Source organism: Bos indicus x Bos taurus, chromosome 10 (assembly GCF_003369695.1).
Source record: "Bos indicus x Bos taurus breed Angus x Brahman F1 hybrid chromosome 10, Bos_hybrid_MaternalHap_v2.0, whole genome shotgun sequence".
Lineage (NCBI taxonomy): Eukaryota > Metazoa > Chordata > Mammalia > Artiodactyla > Bovidae > Bos > Bos indicus x Bos taurus.
In genome coordinates this window covers 81,487,892-81,508,080 of record NC_040085.1, presented here as the reverse complement: position 1 = coordinate 81,508,080, position 20,189 = coordinate 81,487,892, and the positions used below count along the sequence as shown (strand labels likewise).

The following is a 20,189-nucleotide window of genomic DNA, read 5'->3' as shown; positions in this document are numbered from 1 at the left end:
GGAAGACACAGGGAGAAGCAATCCGGAGGACGATGCTGCAATTCTGTTTTGCATATGCTGGTGGGAGGTCTACCCTGGAGCCCAAGCCGGACACAAGAGTAGGATTCTGAGATTCAGACTTAGGAGTTATTGGAGAGCAGGTGATGAGAGAATGGGCGAGAGAAAATACAGCTTCAGCATCTGTTGATGACAGACTCAGAGGGAGGCATGAACCTCTGGAGGTTGCCCATGGTCCCTTGGAGGATGAGGTCAGGAAGACCGAAAGTTCCTTTCTCCAGCTTTCCTTTCCAGCCCGTGGCCCATGACACAGACTGAGGGCGTGGGGGGTGGGAACAAGGTCCAGTTCACTGTGGGCATTCTGCCTCTGCCTTTTTAGAATAAGCCATGTCCAAGTTTCCTCTTCTGCCTCCTCTCCAAACTTTACCTGTGTGTCCGACCCACACAGTTAAGAAGTGGTGGTCTGAAAGCTGGAGTTAGAAGGCTAAAACTCTAGACCCAGTGAGTGACGTGTAACACTGGTTAGACTGCAGGTACACAGCAAGCCAGCCCCTGAGCAAATCCCAGCTTTGTCAGCTCCGTGACCTTGGGCAAGTGACCTAGCATCTCTGTACCTTCGTTTCCTTCCCTGTGAAATGGGGATGGTGATAGGACCTAGTTCCTATTTTCCGATTAACCCCAATAGGGTTATTGTGAGGAGGCAGTGAGTTAACACATGAAATGATCTTACAACAAAGCCTGGTACCCAGTAAGTACTCAATAAATGTTAACAACGGTTACTATTACTATTATTACAATTGTCCACCTCTGACTCTGCAGTTTATTTTCAGCTCTCTCCTCTTCCCCAAGACTTTTCTCCCAGCAAATCCTAAAATGATCCCCAGGGAGTCAGATATCTTAGGAGAATTTGAACAGCAAGTGTCAATCAGGCCCTGAAAATAGTGCTAGCCATGGTGGTTCTGCACTTCCAGCAGCTGGAGGGAGGGCTTTCCTCGGGCTGAGTGAGGCCTGAGCACTGCCCAGCCTGTCTGGAGGTCACAGCAAGCCATGGAGGCAGTGAGCGTCCTGCGTCTGTTCGCGTGCATAGCGGGAGGTCATTGGCATACCAGACTAGGAAGTAACTACAGTGCTAAAAAGCGTGGAGTGTGGATCCGAAAGGCAGTTCTGAAACCAGAGCTGCTTTCTGAAGCCGGGGTTCTGCACCCAGTCCTCTAGGATCCTGCGTTTCTACAGGTTCACCTGATATCCTCCACACTCCGTCCCACCCTCAGGAGGCTCTGTAGAGGGACGGTCACCCATGAGGTGCAGTGCCATTTACGGCCTGCAGGGGGCTCTAGAGCTCTTCCATTCCCCATACTCTGGGTGGTGAGGGTACCCCGCATAAAACAATGGTTGTGTTTCCCCGGGCTGAACCACTATGCCGCCCTGGGAGGTAGGCGAAGAAAAGCTGGGGTTCGCTGGTCCCCCGTTGGTGTGTCCCAGTTCACGCATGCCCTCAGCCTGCTGTATCAGGTTTGGGCCGTTGTCCTTGTCACATTACCACCTAACACTGATCTGGGCTGTTTCCTCCACACCCTCTTAGGGGATGTCTCCGAAGGGCCAGCCTCCTGTCCCTGTGTGGGAAGGCAGGAAGAGGTTGTTGCTGCTTTGGCCTTCAAGATGCCACAAGTGTAGCCTCCAATTGCTGGGGTGTCAGCCTCTAGTAATCCAGTCCCTCAACCTGCTTGTCAGAGAAACATCATGCAGAGACAAGTTCCCTAAAAGACTCTGCTTACCCTGTTCGTCCCCAAAGCAACATTCAGTAGCTCTGGGTGCTACGCTAGAAGACTTCATTCAGCAGACGTGTTTACCTGATTGCTACTCTATCGATATATTTGGATGACGGAAATGACTTGTACCCACTAACGTCTAAGGATATGACCAACCTAACAAGTTAACGTCTGCAAAAAGTTAAAGATAGTCATTTAAAAAACAGTTTGAAAAAACTGCATATAATCATTCTTTGAAGCTTTGTCAAAAGTAGAAAAAAATAAGGGAAATGTGTTTCTTGATCAGATCAGTTTAAGAAAAACACCCATGGGTAGTGTTGCCAGATTTAGCAGATATCACATGGGACATACTTATACTAAAAAAATATTTGTTGTTTATCTAAAATTCAAATGCAACCAAGGGTCCTGTATTTTACTGGGCAACTTTACCCACAGTCCAAGGATAGAGGGATTCATTCAGAGGAAATTTCCTATTCACCACCTTGGGTCCCAAGTCATAATTCCTTCTATAATCCCCTTGTGTTACATATGGAAACCCAAGCCACATTGATCGCATTAAACCAAGTAATCGGTTCAAGCACCCCAATCTCGCTCCTGAGTAGGAAGGACTCTCATTGTGAAGTTGTATCAAAGGAATGAAAAGTAACTCCCAATAGATAACATAAAAAAATTAATAAGAACATCAAACATTTAATGTACACCCACTATGTGCCTGACACTTGTGAATTACCTCTGTTTAATCTTCACAGCCACCCTGGGAAGTAGATACTATTCTGGAAACTAAAAGAGTATCTACAAGTCTAATTTCAGTACTTCTTGCAAAGACATGTAAATTTCTGGTCAATTACTTCCCAGGGAAAGAAAGGGGAGGGAAACAGAGAGACAGACTCCACTCCATCAACAAACCAGCTTATTCATAATGCAATGCCAGGTCTGTTGCTATTTGATGATGTGCCGCTTCCACAGGAAACTGTCTTAATTTCAATGAATTATCACTGATTTGTATGGGTCTGTGGGAGAGAACTGGGTGGGAAACCCGTGTAACAACCTCCAGTAAGTTGGCCTTACAACTGAGGAAGACGTGTTACCCTTCGGGATAATAAACAGTTCATTTGCTGTGAATAAAGGCACACTCAAGCCACCCCGAACACTCGGTGACAATGACACGCAGATTCCAAATGTTCTCTGTAAGAAAAAACACCCTTTCTCCTAATCCTTCTTAAACTCAACAAGACTGATTGGTTTTTATTATTCATGAATTAATTTTTTACTCAGGGTCCAACAAGGGAATTGAAGCTATAACGTTTCTCACCGATGGAGGAGGAAAGCAGATCTCAGCCTGAGCAGCACAGCCAGAGTGTTGCTGGGATTCCTTGTGGGGTAGGACGTCTTGTTTGTTAAATCAGATAATAATCAATTAATAACCCAAAGCTTTGGGTTGTTGGGTATTTGGCGGGGTGGGGGGTGGTGGTGGTAGAAATTGAGTAAGAATATTGAAGTAGAAAAAAATTACAGACAGTCCTGGGACCTTGGTATACTCAGGTGGCTCCGATTATGTTTGGCTGATAGTATTAGGCTGGTGTCTGAGGCTGTCTCCTATTTCCAAGGCACACAAACAAAAAAAGGGGGGCAGGGATGAGAGAGGAAATAACAAAGGCCAAGCCAATTTCAAAAGTAATGCACAGATGAGTAGTTTGCACGTGAGCAGGTTCAGATCTGGGTATCGCCATGAAAAGTCACAAAAGGGTCACAGGAATCCAGAGGGGTTGGCTTCCGGACACGGTCCCTCCGATCTTTGCATCCAGAGAGCAGGCTGGGATACCCAGGAACAGAGACAGAAAGCCCTGGGAGACGCTGAACGGCCGAGAACGCGATCAAGGGTGGCAAGGTGACTTTGCCTCTCTCTTCACCCAGCTCTGTTCCCAGCTCTTCACATGTGCCAAGTCATAACCCCCTTGTCCTCTCTGTGCCTTTGGTCTGCAAACTTCTCCTGAGATCGCAGCCAGAGGCACTAAGGAACACTGGGGGCAAGGAGAGGCAGAGCACGGCATGGGTCTCAGGTGATCGTGACAGGAAGGTCAGAATCCTTTACAAGAAACATCTCTGCCTTACCAGTTCAAAGGCAACACACCTGGCATTTCTCAAGGGGGCTGTGTGTCGGACACTGTATTCTCCTTTACCTTTGTCTGTTCATATTTCAGACACCAGGCATTTTCTTTGCCCCTGGATGAATTTAGACATGCAAACCTGAAGCCTTGGCATGTTATGCTTGCAGAAAAACATTTACGTTTGGAGGCAAGACACAGCAACCCTCATACAGTTACTATGAGGGAATGGTTATGAGAATTGCTTGGCGCTTTGGGGGAAGAAAAAGCTGCAAGCTGTTATTACTGTTATAATTATTACAACCATTGCATTCTTGCTATCACTTCTGTGAAAGCGGTGTTCTTTCTGCCAAAGCTTGTTAGCCTGACTGCTTAGGTAGACAATGTCAACATACCCAAGGGACAAATGACAAAGAGTGAGGCTAAAGGAAAAGGCTGGATACTGCACTCTGCATGCAGGCTGAAGAGATGTCTCACCATCAAAAGCAATGTTTCCTCCCGATCGATTAGGAAGGCAAAAACAAAAGCATAGACCAGCTCATTCACTCACATCACCAGGATCCCAAACGAGAGCTCCAAGTGTGAGGAAGTGAGGTGAGAGAGCAGAGAGATGGGAAAGTTGGCTTCGAATAAAGTGTGGGGCATCCTGATCGCCTCTCACCCGTACCTCCTCGGGTAACAGACAATCAACCTGCAATGTGCTTTCAACAGGAGGTTTTTACCCTCTTTGATTTCCCTACCAAATGCAACCAGTGGGTCAAGGTCTTAACGGCTGAAGTAGAATGAGGTGGCCCGTAACAGCCATTCTGCTTTGGGACTTCTCTCAACCAATCATGCTCAGCACCTCAAAACAGGTCCAACACACCCGAGCACTCACACACACATACTTACACACGTGCTCAGGTAGACACACACACACACACACACACACACGTACCCTATACGCCTTCCTCTAAAACATATAAAACCAAAGAGGGATAAATAAGCTAGAGCAAGTTGGAATGAAAATAGAGGGAAAACATAAGTAAAGACAAAGGACAATGTTAAATAGAGAGATACGAGAGAATTTCATTCGAAACATCACCCTTCACATCGTCAACCCCCCAACTACAGCGTTTCCTTAGGACTGTATTTTCTTGTTCTCTGTCTTTCGGAAACCAAGAACACAGGAAAAGACCAGTGATGCTCAAAAACCTCTTGCTGGGTATCTTTTTAAAAATACAAGCCAGGTAAAAACACCAAAAACGTAAAGGTAAGTAAATATAATACTTTAAGAATTATATAACAAGAAAAGGAAAAAACATTATGAACGTAAGTTATTTTGAGCAGTTAAAAAAATAAAGTTAAAATAACACTTAGCATTGGGGTTTTGAAACTCACAGCTTCCTCCATAGGAAGACCTGACTCTAATTGGGCACTTCACATTGGTGCAATTTTAATGCAGTGTTTCAGTAAACACTCACGGTCAGGCGTGAGGCTGGCTGCTACTGTAATTGGCAGGAGAGGATTCTGATATAGTTTAAAATGAAAACTGATCACATTTAAAACCAGGAGATAAAAACAAAAGCTTGTTGGAGTTTGTTTAACTGCCTTTTGACCTCCGGATGAAATGACATTGAGAAGCAAAATAACATTATCCAGAAAACCATTCCCAGAAAAGGCTCAATCCTGGGGACGCTGAATGACAGTGTTGAAAAGACGAATATTTTTTAAAGTCATAAGGAACAGAGGAGAGAAATTTAAAGGCGGGCAGGCGGGGGTGTGGAGAGGAAGAGAAGGAAAACAAAATTCTTTGGGACAAAACGTGTGTAGGTTAAAAAGCATGGCAAATGAAGATGTAAAAACAATTATGTCTCTAACCCCCAGGAAAACTTTTATTTGGAGCTTATTTTAACCCGAGACCACACAATCCTGAATTTAAGGCATTTAGCCAATAGATTTTTTTTTTTTAACCTCATCCAGTTTCATATCGAAAGTCCCATGGGCAAATGAAAACCAGTCTGATTTTCCTTGACGTAAGAATACATTTGACCTTTAGCGATAAGACTGTTGATGGCCATATCCAGGGAGAGAAGGGTTAGTCGGGGACCTGGGGAAGAACCGCCTGCCTCTTTGAGTGTGGCCATCTGTTCTCCGGGAGAAGAGCAGCCCAGCCTGCTCGCCCTCTCCAGGGTCTGCCAGCCCTACCCAGGCCCAGAAAACTGAAGAGAGCCTCTTAGGAAAGACTGAACTCCTCCGATGGCAGGGACAGCCAGCCCTGTTGGGTTGCTCTGGGCTCCCTCCCACACCACGGAAAAACCCCAAGGCGCACAGCCCCTCGCTGGAATGTGGCCACAGCCTGACCTCAATCCAGGCAAGGGGTAAAAGGCAGGCCAGCAGGGGCCGGCTTTAAACAGCAGAGCCCCTCGTCTCCCATCTGAAAGGGGAGCCCGCCGTGGCTCTCACACACGTGCACACACAGACACTTTGCTAGGAACGGATGCGGCTTTTGGTGCCTCGGCATTTGCAGACATCCTCTGTATCAGGGGTGTTAACGGCAACAAAAAAGAGCTTGACACTCTCTTAAGCCAATGCTTATAAGTAGAGGGGCTATTAAAATCCTTTCTGTTCTAATCCTGATCTACAGAAAGGCACTCTAGGTAGGCAGACACATCAGTGCACTCACAGGAGGGGTGGGGGGCTGGGGCCATACGTGGGCTCCAAGTTTCCCACTTGTCTGGTTCGTCCGTGTCTTTTGTTGGGTGGTTGATCGTGGCAGTGGAAAGGGCTGGGGTGGTCTCTGCTCCCAGGGACAAATTGAGCCCGTGTTCTCCTACAGTCTGCCCCCCCACACACATCGAGAGTGAGGGTACCCCCGCAGAACCTGCAAGCCAGCTGGCAGTCACAGGTGCAAGGAGGCCCCTCCAGAGCCCTGCTTCCCCCAGCGAAGCCCCTAGAGCCACTGACCAGCATGCACCCACAGTCCTCCAGTGACCTCCTTCCAGTGTGGCCCAGTAAGTGTGCCAGGAAATGCTCCAGCCTGCCACAGGGGGGGGCGGGTCACATTGTCACAAGTGGTGAGGGTCACATGCCCAGTGGCCTAGGGAAGAAACACGCCCCCAGTGACTGACCTCTCCCAGGCACTGCCCTGACAACTGCTCCCAGAAAGCAGTCTGGCCCTCCCACCCCCTTCCCCGGACAGCCCTGTCATTATCAGGGAAAGGTCAGCGGCCTCACTAGAGGTAGGGGGAGCGTGTGTGGGTGGGTGGGCGTGCTGGACCAGGAAGGGTTAATCTGCCGGCCAGCCAGCACAGGGGTCACTCTGATGTGCAGAGAAGTTGAGCATCCCAGTCCCCCAGAGCTGGTCTGCTAATTACATTTGCAATTATAAACACCGCAACCTCCCTGCGCAGGGACCTGGCCATACCAGCGGATGGGACAACCAGGATGTGAGCCTGCTGCAAGCCACCCCAGCCACACCAGGGGACACCGGGGGCAGTAGAAGCCCATGGGGCCCGTGGACCCCTCCTCCGAGGAATGATCATGCATTGACAGTTCCCCGGAGGTCCAACGCTCCTGAGCCTGAGAAAGGGGATGGTCAGCAGAGAGGAAGTCCAATCAGGAGTCACCAGCACTTGGACCTTTGTTTATCCCTAGAAGTCAGCAAATGGCCCCAAGGGCAGGAGGTGAGCTCAGATATGTCTGCTTCCAGTCCATTCTCCAGCTGAGCCCTTCGGGGCTTCCTGGCCTGGTCTGTGGACCCTCTGCTGGCGCCCCACACATCCTCTGGGAACCATGGCCACGGTGGAGGACATCGGAGGTTCATCACTCAAGCTGTGCAATCCCCAGGGGACTGTTCTGCCAAAAGCCACCCAGCTTCAAGCCAGAAGCTCCCAGCAAAGTTGGGAGGAGTCGTAACGAATTCTGGGCAGACCTCCTGGTCAAGCTGGAAGAGACTGGGAGGACTGGAGCTTGCAGAGACAAAGAGCTGAATGATGGCTGGTAGGTGTGAAAAGGCACCAGCCTGGGGTGTTCAGGGTGTGGGCTGGACTTGACTTTGAAGAAGTGGATTAGGCTCTGCATCCCTGCTATTCTGTCCTCGTAAATGAGAACCACAAAGAAATCATACTGAGAAAACCACCTAAAGCATCCAGAAGACACGTTCTAAGGAAGGGCGCTGCAGAACCGGGTCAAAAGCATCTCGGCTCTTGTCTAAATGTTTGACTGAACTCGCTTTCCTTTTGAATTCTGCTCATTCACACAGCCAGCTCCATAGCCCACCTCCCATGCAAACACCCTGACAATGTCTCTCCACCCCACACCTTCCTTTGGGCTGCCAGACTTGTACAGAGCTTCCCAGTTCCTGTGCTCAAAAGAAGCTGGGCATTTTGTAGAGGACTGAAGAAGGAGACAAACTCTCATTGAGTTTAGATTATCTTAAAATTAAAAAAAAGAAAAGAAAGCATTTGGCAATATGTCCCATTATCAGGAACACAAATCAAGCAGAGTCACAAGGGCCCCCTGGGCTAGAGCCGGGACACTCCGAGAAGGCGGGGTTGTGACATGAAATCCCTACCACAGCCACTTCCCTCACAGAGCTTTCCCCGAAAGTCCCCTCTGTCTCTCCTCTCCCGGACTAAATGGAATATGTATTGATTCCTCCAAATCAATAGAATGAAAAGGTTCTTGTTTGGTGGGTCAGTCTGTTTCTTCATATACATTTGTTTAAGAAACATTTTTTTCGTATGTTCCAATTGTTGGTAAAAATTGAGGACTGTTTCTAAAATGGAGTTGCGGAAATAAGCTCCGAGAGGAAATTTCCAGTTGATGTCAAGATCTCACTCAGCTGGAAAGGGCCTTGCCCAGGACTGGGGCCCTCTGATTTCCTGCTAAGCTTGTCGCCCTCAGGCCTGAACAAGCCCATCCTCTTCCACGGCAGCCCACACCTTCCAGAGGGGGCTGCAGACACCGAAAGGTTTATTTCCTGGAGCCCCTCCCTCAGAAAACCAAGATGAATGTCCTCCCGCTGATTTATTTTTAAATGTACCATTAAAAATTAATTCCCCCCTTTGTTTTTCTCTGGGTCACTGATTCTGAATTACCATGTGGCATTTTTCCTACGTGTGAACCCACATATTTTACCTTTGGGACAGTTTGTTCTCTGTTTCTTTAACATCAGCAAAGTGGTCATCGGATGGTGGGTGACGAAGCCCCCCCGCAACTCCCCAGATTGTCTGCCAAGGATCTCCATCGGGTCCGTCCCCGACGCATTTGTACACAGGCCCACACAAGCCAGCGTGCTCACTCCGACTCTGCTGATTATATATGTACATAAAATATTGATTAGAAATGGTAATGGAGTCACCTACAGGATTGGCTACAGGAAAATGAAAATGAAGGAGAGAAAGGTATGAAGGTCCCAGTGTATCTGTGTGAGTGTGTGTGAAAGTGAATTTCTCACCTGGAAAGTGAAAATAACTCTAAAATATTAAAGATCGCTCTCTGTATATTAGCAGGTGAAAGGGAAGTCTGGGGAGTTCTTCCTCGCTGGACTGTGGTCCCTGCGCCCTTGAGTTTTTTTTTCAAGTCCGGGAATGTCAACTAAGGCAAATAGGTAGAAACTATCTGTACAGAGCACTCGAACCCACCCAGTCTCGTATAGGTTCCAGAGAAACCTCGGCACCATAATGGATGGATTCATTCTACCGTCCTTCCAACAAACCAGAGAATGCAGTCCTGTGTCTTGTCACTTTGCTACCAGGGGGCTCTAAAGCTACTTGTTGTGAAGCAGAGAAACACCGGGGGGTGGTGGTCAGAAAGCTGCCTCCCCCAACAGCAGCCTCCGACCTCTACAAGCTCGTCCTTGGCAATTTTGTACCCCAGTAACCACAGCAGAGGTATGCCTTCTCCAGAAGGCACGCACCTGTGTATGGGGGCCCGGCTCACTAACGCTTGGACTGCAGCCCAGCAGGTTTGGGGCTCTGAGAAACGGCATCTCACCGGGATGCTTAGATCCTCCGTAGAAGAAGCAGGCACGTTTCTGGCTTTTCCTGTGCCCCATGGAGTGAGAAGCTAATTCTTTGCAAAAACAAACAAACAAAAACAAGAAGGCTAGGGAGTCCAAATCCAAATCACTATCAGGCTTACTTTATAATTGATTTCCACTTCAAACCCTTCCCAGGCACCCAGGACCTCGGCTACCTCATTCCCCTTTGCTGCTTCCCTGACATTCCTTCTTTGCCCATATTTCTCCTCAAACTCAAGCCAGGGTTGCCGTCAACTCGATGAATTACCCAGCTGCTAAATCCCCCATCTCTCCTTGCTTTCCTGGTCAACATAATCAAAAGATGTACTTCCCCCACACAAAATTTCATATTTATTGACTGTGACTTGATCCAGGGACAAATACATAGATATTTCAAGCTCAACTAAAGAAGTCACCTCTGGAGAGACGAAAACTAAATAATTTAAATATCCAATATTTGTCGTACTTGGTAATTTTATGTGCGGAAATGCCCCACGAGCATCATACACAGTTCACAGTCTCACCCACCCAGGAGGTTTCTTTGGGGGCTCCCCCTCCCTTAGGGAGGGACCACCATACTGTGAAATGGGCCCCCACCCCAACTGCACCAGCCATACAAGCTGGGATCAGTGTAACCTTTAAAGAGAATTAAAAGCCACTTTTCACACTGATGGAAATCTGAATCCAAGATCCCCCTCATCTCCTAATCCAATCGCCTTCTTCTGACACTCTGTTTCAATTCTGGCGGCACTGAAAGGACCCTCTGCCCAGGGAACCCCCAAAACTGGAATCAAAAATGTCAGCGTGGAGGCTGGACCCTGCGGTCGCCCCTCAGGAGACGCTGCTGTGAAGTTGCCTTCTCTCTTAGGCGCGGTCCACCTGGGGTTGGAGGTATTCTGTTCAGAGCTGGGCGTAATCACACTCACTGGGACCCCACGATATCCAGAGTATGGTTTTAGGGATGTCGTGGTTCCTGGGAGGAGGGGGTGGTACAAAAAACGAAAGGATGACCGAAGGAGAACTGACTTTAGTAGTTCAGCTTGCTTGGGTGGGGGAGAGGAGGAAGAATAGCGAGAAGTTAAGCAGATCCACGAGAATCTAGAGTTTTCATTGTAGTATTATCTGAAGCCTTCCGGGGGAACCACATGGAGTGCGCCCACACCCAGACGCCCCGGACACCTGCCCGGAGCGCGGCGGCGCCTGGAGCGCCCGCGGGGAGCCCGGGACAGGTACCTGGGCAGGTGGGACGACGACCGCGGAGGGCCCTGGGAGGGGAACGGCGGGTGGCCGGAGCAGGACCTCGCAAAGTCAAGGATGGTCGTGCGGGGCAGCGTTCCACCGTTTGGGGGATCAGTTGTGCGCGTCCCCACTCCGCGCACTCGGCAAGCTGCCCAAGTCCGGGGATCTGCGGTTACCCGGTGTCTAGCCCCGCAGCCCCCGCCGACCACCCGCGTGCACGCGACTCAGACCACCCCAGGTTCCAGGGAGGCGAGCGCAAAGCCGCCCCGGGGCACGGAAATCACCCGGCACCGCCTTGCCTAAAGCCAAGAACCAACTTTGCTTCCGCTGCAGCGTCCAGCCGTTTGTCCCCACTCCTGGCGGGAGGCGGGCATCCCGTGGCGGGGCATGCGGGGCGCAGTCTAACCCGGCCGCGCCGCCCGCACCCCTGGGAGCAGGTGGCGGGGGGGCTTGGGTCCACCGCGCCGCGTGCGCGCCCTCGGGGAGCCGCTCTGGGACCGTAGCGCGGGACCGTGCTCGCCTCCCAGTTTCCAAACCTGCGCGGCACGTTCAGTTTCGCCCCCTTGCCTGGACCGCTTCTGGTCCCCCGTATGAAAATAAACATTAAAGTCAAAGGGCCCGCAGGGACGCTTTCCCGAGTGGGGACGGGACATCCTTGAGACATTACCGCACCTGTTCTGGGCTAGCTCCTCCCCATTCCACAGAAACTCAAATATTTTCTCCCCGCGGGGGACGATCGGAGTGAATGCGAAAAGCTTTGCTCTTACCTAAGAGTGAGGGTTTGTCAAAACGCGGGGTGGCGGGGCGGGGGGGGGGGCGGGTGAGGGAAAAGTTAGAGTCGGGTTCACCCCCAGAAGGAAACCCAGAAAAGTGTGCGGTTTTCCCCTTCCGACGTCCCCCCCAAGTGCCCTCACCTCCCCCCCGCCACCCCCGGGGTCCCTGCCACTTCAAGAATGCCTAGAAGAACTGCGACACTCAAGACAGAGACGGCCGGACAGGCAGAAGGACAGACACAGACGGAGAAGCCGAGCACCTACTGGTTGTGGTAGCCGAGGGGATCAGGGACGCAGAGTTCGGACACGTCCATCAGTCCCGTTTTAGCATTCCCAGTTGGTAGAGAAAAGGCGGCGGGGAGATCACGCGGAAGAGCGAGTGAAGGGCACCGGCGAGGTGCGAGTCCGGGTAGGGGCACGGTGAGCCGGCCAAGGCGGAGTGGGTGGATGGAAGCGCCGCGGCGGGGCGCGAGGGAGGCCGAGAGCCGTGCGCGCCCAGCCCAGAGCTCCCGCACTCGGGCACACACTCCTGTGCGGGCAGAGGGGATGCGAAGCGGTGGAGGCGGCTCGGGCACCAGAGACTTGGAGCCCGCTAACCCTACTGTAGCTTTAAGGCTGGGAGACTGATGTATGGTTTGGCTCCTATTGGCTATCTCTCAGGGGCTGGACTTAAAGTGACAGAATCGAGCTGGGGTGGGGGGAGGGGGGTGAGCCAGAGAGACTTCAATGGAACCAGGCGCTCGCGCGAGGTCCCCACCTCAGGAGGAGTAGGAGAACTGTGCTGTAGAGCCGCAAGGCCTGTCCTCTCGCCATTAAAGAAAAAAAAAAATTTTTTTTTTTTTAGCCCAACTGGCTGGTGGGGCTGGGGACTTGAAAGGTGTGCCCCTTATATATCCTCTCCACCCCCAACCCCCAGTCTGATCTTTTAACTGGCAAGTCCAGCAAACTCATCTCAGCCTTTTGGAAGGGGTCTCTTTTTAAATTTAAAAACAAGACCCATTTCTCCTCCCACCTATCAAAAAGAAGAGGCCAGCTCCTTAGAAATTCAAAGCCTCACACCTGGTGTTTGGTGCATAAAAGTGCAAAGGGTCAGGCCTGTAGGTGAGCCCCAGCAAGAGAGGGGATGCTTCCCTTCCCAGCTCTCATCACCTGGGCCAGTGGGTTCTGAACAGCTCTTACAGGACTAGACGGCAGGGCTTGATGCTATAAAACACTCAAGATGTATACAGTGATGTTCTCTTCATTGGCAACCCTCAGAAATGTTCCCAGGACACAGACACAAGCAAATAAATTCCTGTCTGCTTAGAAAAACACAACTATGGTTAAAACAACCAACTTACCAGCCACATCCACTTCACGGCACAAGTAGACACTTCAACATACACACCTGAATCCCCAGCTACGAACATACCTGCATCCCTGTCTGCTGCTGTCTCCATGAACCCGAGTATTACTGTACCAAAACCAGCTGTAAGTCGAGCCCCAGTCCTTCTTCTGGGGCTTGTCATCTTTTGAGATGTGCCAGCCACAGGGATAATAATCAATCTGATGATTCAAATGAGTGTGGGGAGGGGATAGGTATAGAATTATTTAAAAGGGAGGGGAAAAAAAGCCCTCAAGAGAGACCATCACCTTATTCTCCTATACTCTACAAAAGACAATGAGCAGTAGGGGGGAAAACATCATTTTATCATCAGAATAAAGTCTAAATGGATTGTAACTGCAGGCAGTGTTCAAGCACTTCAGGAATAAAAGCAGGAGGGTTGTGAGAAACCCCAGGAGGGGCCGGCCGCCGGGGAGGGGCTGGGGAATGGGCGGCAGGACGGCAGATGATACTTGACTTGGATAAATGGAAGCTCGTGCAGGCTGGGAAACCGAGCTGAGGTTTTTCCTCTGTGCTGAAGTGGAGGACCGCGTGGGATTCTCCAGGCTCGGGGCGCTGGCAGGTATCTCACAGAGAGATGGATGAAGACGTCGGCTCTGTCAGTAGAGCCCCCAGCAGCCCTGGATTTTTTTTTTAATCACATAGGTACTTGGTTACATCGGAAATGGAAAGAGGGGTGCAGAGATTCAACCACCATGTCTTGCCAAGACCTCAGACTGGCTTCTCTGCATCCTTTCTGGCCCCTGGAAATCCACTCGCTAAGCACTTAGCAGCCAGGGAGCGCTTTGTAAAATGAACATCCAAAGTCCCCTTCGAAATTTGTTGCATTTAGGAAAGAGACCCCAGTCCTTCCCCATGGCCAACCAGCACCCCCCAGATAACAAGCCCCTATGTGTCTCCACGCCCTGTCTCAGCCCGTGAGGTGGCCCCCTCAGGCTTTGTCCCTGCCACAGAGGACGTCCCAGCTTCCAGATCACATCAGAAGCTTCTGCTATTTGCCTTGCTTCAGGTAATTTATTAGTTTGCAATTATACATATATTGGTATGACAAATACAACCCCCTGCATGCATGTGCGCGTGCGCGCATGCGCGCGCGCACACACACGCGCACACACACACACACACACACACACACACACACACACACCACTAGACTGTAAGCTCTGTAAGGGCAGGGACCTTGTCTGTTTTTGTTCACTGGAGAATCCCCAGTGTTTACCAGTGCCTGGCACATGGCAGTTGCTTGATTAAAAACTCTGTTGAATGAAATGTCAGACCATAGCAGTTTAGAGTGGGGCGGGGGCCGTCTGCTGTGGGGACAGGCTGGCTGCCCCGCAGGGACTTAGCTCCTAACAGGTTGTTTGAGATCCACTGGGTCTTTTCGGGGGTGCACTTTTTGTAAACTGGAGATAGAGCACACTCAGTGGAGTGTGAAAAGAAAGACAACTTCACAGCTTGGAGTGGATGCAAAGCCACTGGGTGCAAATGAGGGAAAACAGAAAGTCTGTGTTGGTTCAAAACATATACACACTACTGTATATAAAATAGATAACTAACAAGTACCTACTGTATAGCAGAAGGAACTCTGCTCAATATTCTGTAATGGCCTATATGGGAAGAGCATCTACACAAAAGTGGGTATATCTATAACTGATTTGCGTGGCTATGCAGCAGAGAAACACAACACTGTAAATCAACTATACTCCAGTAAAAATTAACATTAAAAAAGCCAGGCTCACGCCCGCACAACTGCTGTCAGCATACAAGGCACAGGGGCACAGGTAGCTAAGGGCCTCACCCCTGCGCCCTAGCTGAGTGTCCTCCAGGGCGAGAAAGAGGTCCCTGAGCTCCAGCCCTCTTTGGTCGTCCTCCTCCTCCGCAGTGACTGTCCAGCCCCATCACACACGGCCCTGGAACAGAGTTCTTCCTCCCTTCCCTCCATGGCAAGTGTGAGCCTGCAGACTCCACTGCAGGGGAGGAGAGAGCCCACCGGCACGGACACCCTGGGGAACCTGATCCAGCCTGGCAGGGCCAGGCTTCTCCTGTGGTTTCCCAGGCAAGTGTGGCCAGGACACACACTCTTTGTGGGACCAGTTTTTCTCCTCTCCTCTGTCCCCAGCCAGCTCATGGCGGGTGGGGTTCCTTCCCAAAGCCAGGGTGGGTTCCGGGCCTCTAGCTGGAGGGCGAGTGCAGAGGATGCCTGGGCTCTGGTCCTGACCATTTTGCATGGCCTGGCCAAAGTCATCTCTTCTCCAGAAAGCAAAGGTGGTACTGGGGGTTAGAGTCAGGGTGGGCAGATCTCTTGGGCTCCCGCAAGCTCGGAAGTCGTTAGGCCCATCATCTTCTCAATCTTCCACTGCCCACCTGGAGCAGGTACTATTTCTAGTCCACCCCCACCCCAGCAAAAAGCTCTAAGCCACCTCTTTACTCTCCTCTGTCCCCATATTGGCACCCCCAGGTGGGCAAGTCAGCCCAAGGAGAATGGAACAAAAAGCATCGGACACAGGAATTGTGGAGGGTAGAAGGGGAACAGCAACTGACATATTTCTTGTGACACACTCCTTTAAATAGACATTTCTTACATTCACAAGACCTTATGGCTGGGGGGCGGGGGGTGGGAGTGGGGAGGGTTCGGGCAATCATTTAGAACCATCATCAGACTTTATAAATAAGCAAATTTTTAAGTGGCCCTGTGTGGTGGAGTGACCTACCCAAGGTCACACAGTGAAGAACTGACAAAGCATGGATTTCTACTTATTCTATTCCTAATTCTTTGTATGCAGGTCTCTTCACTTTCCCTCCTCCCTCCTTCCCCAAGTTCAAGCTCTCTCCTAATGAATATTCCACTCTTCCCCAAGTGGAAGAGTGTGGACCCTTCCCCAAGTGGTTTCCTTGGGGTTGGGTTCCAGGAGGCAGATAAATAGGAAAAGATTCCCAGACACTGCTCTGCCTGTTCTGTCCCCCAAACCTATGTTTCCCTGGATACAAAAAGCACCCAGTGTCTCACAAATAGCTGAACCCAGGTCCACACTATCCACCTGCTCTTTCCCATCCCAGTCTGGCTAAGTCCTAGAATGGGCTGTCTGAATGCCTACACCTGGATCTTGAGGACCACTCAAGCTGCCTAGCCATAATCTATGCAGCTGAACCCAGAGCATCACCCGTCACCGCAAATGTGGTGAAGATCTCCGCCCTTGGAGTGTGTGCTGTCTCGAGGTGCCTCCCCACCCTGCTCTGACACTGATCTTTTCTGCACAGGAAACAACAGCAGCAAGCAATGTCTCTCAGATTTCTGAATCCCCTCCCTGCACTGGCTACTCTCCAGCCCAACAATGAGGAGGCTTTTCTCCTCTTTCAAGCCAGGCAACCCAGCAGGAGGACCTGATGGCCTCATCACAAAAGACAAGACCCAACAGGAATTTCTGGAGATCCTGCCACATTCTCCCTAAGCACAGTGAACGCGAGACACTAATTGTTTATAGCATCCCTGTCCCTCGACGGCATCCACGTTCACCGCACCAAGTTTCCAGGTGAGAACGATGCCTACAAGGCGTGTAGTTACTCCTTACCACCAGCCCAGGAAGGAGAGGGTGCCTCCATGGAACTGTCTGATCACAATCCACGCCAGGGTAAGCACTGTTCCACCCCAGGGTGAGCACTGGGGGAGGTGAGCTGGGAGAGTGCATCCATTGATGGTCCGTGAGGACTAAGATGGGCCCAGCCTGGACAGTGAGCCTGACCTGGGCATCTCTGGGGATCTTGCTGATCAAGCCAGGGCTCTGTGAACTCCTGGCCAGAGAAAATGTCCCCGACCACACACCCCTGTGGGCCCGCTGTCTTCTCAAGGCTTGAATTTTGGGATGTGGAGTTATATCCCCCTGTGCTGGTCAGCAGACTGGCAGCCCACTGGCTGGCACACGTCCCAAGGATCATAATGAACTGATAACGCTAATACAATGCGAGTTTGTGCTCCCATAATAGTCTCCTGCTGACAGATAAATGCTGCGGAAACATGATGGCTTTTCCTGAAGCTGTAAGGGGCTATTATTGGGGCAAGAAGGCTCGTGTCCTGTTGGCACTGCCACTGTGACACCAAAGATGAAATGTGAAGGGGGCTACGTCTTGAGTGGATAAATGCTTGGGGTCCCTCCCACCACTACTATCCACTTCATTATCTGAAACCCCTACCAGGGGTCTTGGAGGAATAACTTCCAGATATTTCAAAGCTCTGTGATTATCATTTTTTTTTCCCTGAGTCTCAAGATTCCATTCTCACTAACACAGCTGCATGGCATATTGAAGTTCTCTGTGTGCCCAAAAGATTCCTTTCCCTGTGCAAGACGGCAACTGCAGTGAGCAGGCAGGAAGGTGAGACGTGTCCCTCCAAAGAAACAGAGATCTTTCCCCTTCCTCATCTCCCGGAGAATAGGAACACATCATGACTCTAAGAGCTTTGCCACCTGCCAAATTTTGGGAAGAAGAGAGAGGAACAGGAGGGGGAGTACAAAGAGAGGAAGAAAGAGGAGGTACAGAACGAGGAGGAGGGCCAGTGGAGAAGAAGAATGTACCTTGATAGCGCCTGGTACCTAAAAGGCATTAAACGACTCGCTATTGACTGAATGAATGAGCTGCCTAATTAAGTATTTTCCATTACAGTGGATGGTGGATTTTTATCAAAACTAATAACAAAGAAATCTGACCTTACTTTCATCTGTGTCACATATTAATTTATCACCCAATTTCTTGTGGCTTTTGCATCAGTTTGTGCATAAAACACGGTCGATTTCAAATATCAAACAAGCGGTTTGTTTCTAGGACCTTATCATCAGTAAAAGGCCAGATTTTCTTTGACGATAGCTTTTTGTTTTTTAATATATTTGTATTTTTTTCAGAGTTATGTTTTATTCAGTGGGAATTTTTAGAACTGCAAGCCCCCAAGACAGCATCTCAAGTGGCCCAGACAGAACTGCTCTGAGGAGGCGAGGGAAGGAGCCAAAACATACAGAAGTTTTGCAACGAAGGACAGGTGGGCTGAACATCAAAAGATGATTGTTAATTCAAGGAAGCCAGATATCTCGAGTTAAGGAATTTAGCGTTTTTCTATGTATGGGAAGATGCAAGAGTCTGAGCTCACTGAAATCATTCCCTTCCTGTGCTGGATGACAGTTTTAACTGCCAAAGTCTCATGGTCAACAACTGGCCACAGAAGGAATGAAGAATTTGTTTGGCAAACTCAACAAATTATGCCTCCCGGTACATTTCTACTCTCAGAGACAATTACCTCAAAGAAATTATTAAATATGTGAAACTTTGGGAAAATTAATTGTAAGCTAACACACACGTGTTAAGTGTTGCCATTTAGTGGGAAACAAAGAAACGTGTTGGCTGAGCCTGTCTCCCTAGCGTTAATGATATAAAAGTCAACACGGGGAACGCTGAAACACGATTTCATTTCCTAATGGCTCAATTAAGGTAGAACTTCTTATTTCATTATTCTTTAGAATAAATGCATTTCATTTTTGCTCTAGTAAAATGTTTTATGGAGAGGGAAAAACAGTGCATGCTTTTAGGTTTTAGGAAAAATCAAATGTAAGTGTTTTATAAACTGTAAAGTGCTCAAGCTATGTAAAACATGATTAAGATGAGAGCTTTCGACTGTGTTTTTACATCAGAAACGTGCTGGCCAGCAGTTACCTTCCCAAATGTAAATTGTAATGAAGCCAGTCGCATCAGTGAAGTCCGCACCGCCCGGAAAGAGGTAATTATGAGTGTGTGCTTGTTAAGCCACTTCACTCAGGTCCCACTCTTTGTGATCCCATGGACCGTAGCCTCCCAGGCTCCTCTGCCCATGGGATTCTCCAGGCAGGAATACCAGAGTGAATTGCCATGCTCTCCTCCAGGGGATCTTCCAAACCCAGGAATCAAACAAACCTGCCTCTCTTATGGCTCCTGCATTGGCAGGTGGGTTCTTTACCACTAGCGCCACCTGGGAAGCAGTTATGAACGGGTTAGTACCAATTCCAGATGAAGGCTCCAGCCTTGGGGCCAGGGCCTCCCCTTACAACTTCATCCCTCGTAAACAATTAGCAACAAGCTTCACTAGAACTCCTGTCTTAGAAGGCTTTGCCTTTCCAAGAAGAACTAGGTAAGGCAGGAAGGGAAACTGCAGGAGGACCAAAGAAGGTTTAGAGAAATAGAGAAGAAGGCAGTCAACGGTACAAGATTTAATATGGATAAACACCGGTAATACACTTGTCAGCAATGACCCTAGAATGAGCCAGACTGTAGGAGAGCTGGTGGAAGGGCAGCGATGCAGAGAGAGATCGGGGTCAGGACAGATAGCACATCAAGCATGGGCCTCCAGCTCAATGGCATGATAAACACTGCTTTGGGGTAATTCTACAAAACCCAGCCGAGCAAGGAGCAGCCATAATTCCTCTTTACTCTCTCTTACTACAGGCACTGATGGAATTTTATGCGCAGCCCAAGGGACTTGCTTTGAAAGCAGACTGGAAGGGTGATGAGGAAAGGACTGGAAGAGTGGTGAAGAAGGTGTCGAGGCCTCCCGAAGGCTGTCTGAGCCCCACACTGCGAGGGACAGACGTGGGACCATGTAGGATGGGTTGCCCCTCTGCACTGAAGGTCAACACCTGTGTTCAGAGCCTGAGTCGCACGCGCACACTGCAGGCGTCGTCGATGGTCCCCTCGACCGCCTCCTTTTTCTCTCTGGTTCAGCACCCCACTCAGGCTGAGTCTCACCTCCACGTCCAGTCCACGAGGGCTGGTTTAGTGAGGGTCCCAGACGATGCACCCTAGAAGCTCAGGAGGGTAGCTCCCTGAATTCTTCCCTTTTTTTCCCTGCCCTCTGAGCACTGTTTCCTGGTGTGGTTTCTCTTTATACGCCCTCCGGAAGAGACA

General features: G+C 49.9%; 1 protein-coding gene across 2 annotated transcripts in view; it reads right to left on the bottom strand.

Annotated features, from left to right (window-relative positions):
- The window catches only part of ESRRB (estrogen related receptor beta), a 186,308-nt gene that overhangs the window by 103,060 nt on the left and 63,059 nt on the right, over positions 1-20,189 (bottom strand). Inside the window, exon 1 of one of the 2 annotated variants that reach the window (XM_027552504.1) lies at positions 12,152-12,461. The exons of the other annotated variant lie outside the window; for it this stretch is intronic. Within the exon in view, the coding sequence (XP_027408305.1) occupies positions 12,152-12,201 (50 nt within the window). The 5' untranslated portion in view covers positions 12,202-12,461. Of the gene's footprint in view, positions 1-12,151; positions 12,462-20,189 lie in introns of those variants that run through there. 2 annotated transcript variants of the gene reach the window in all.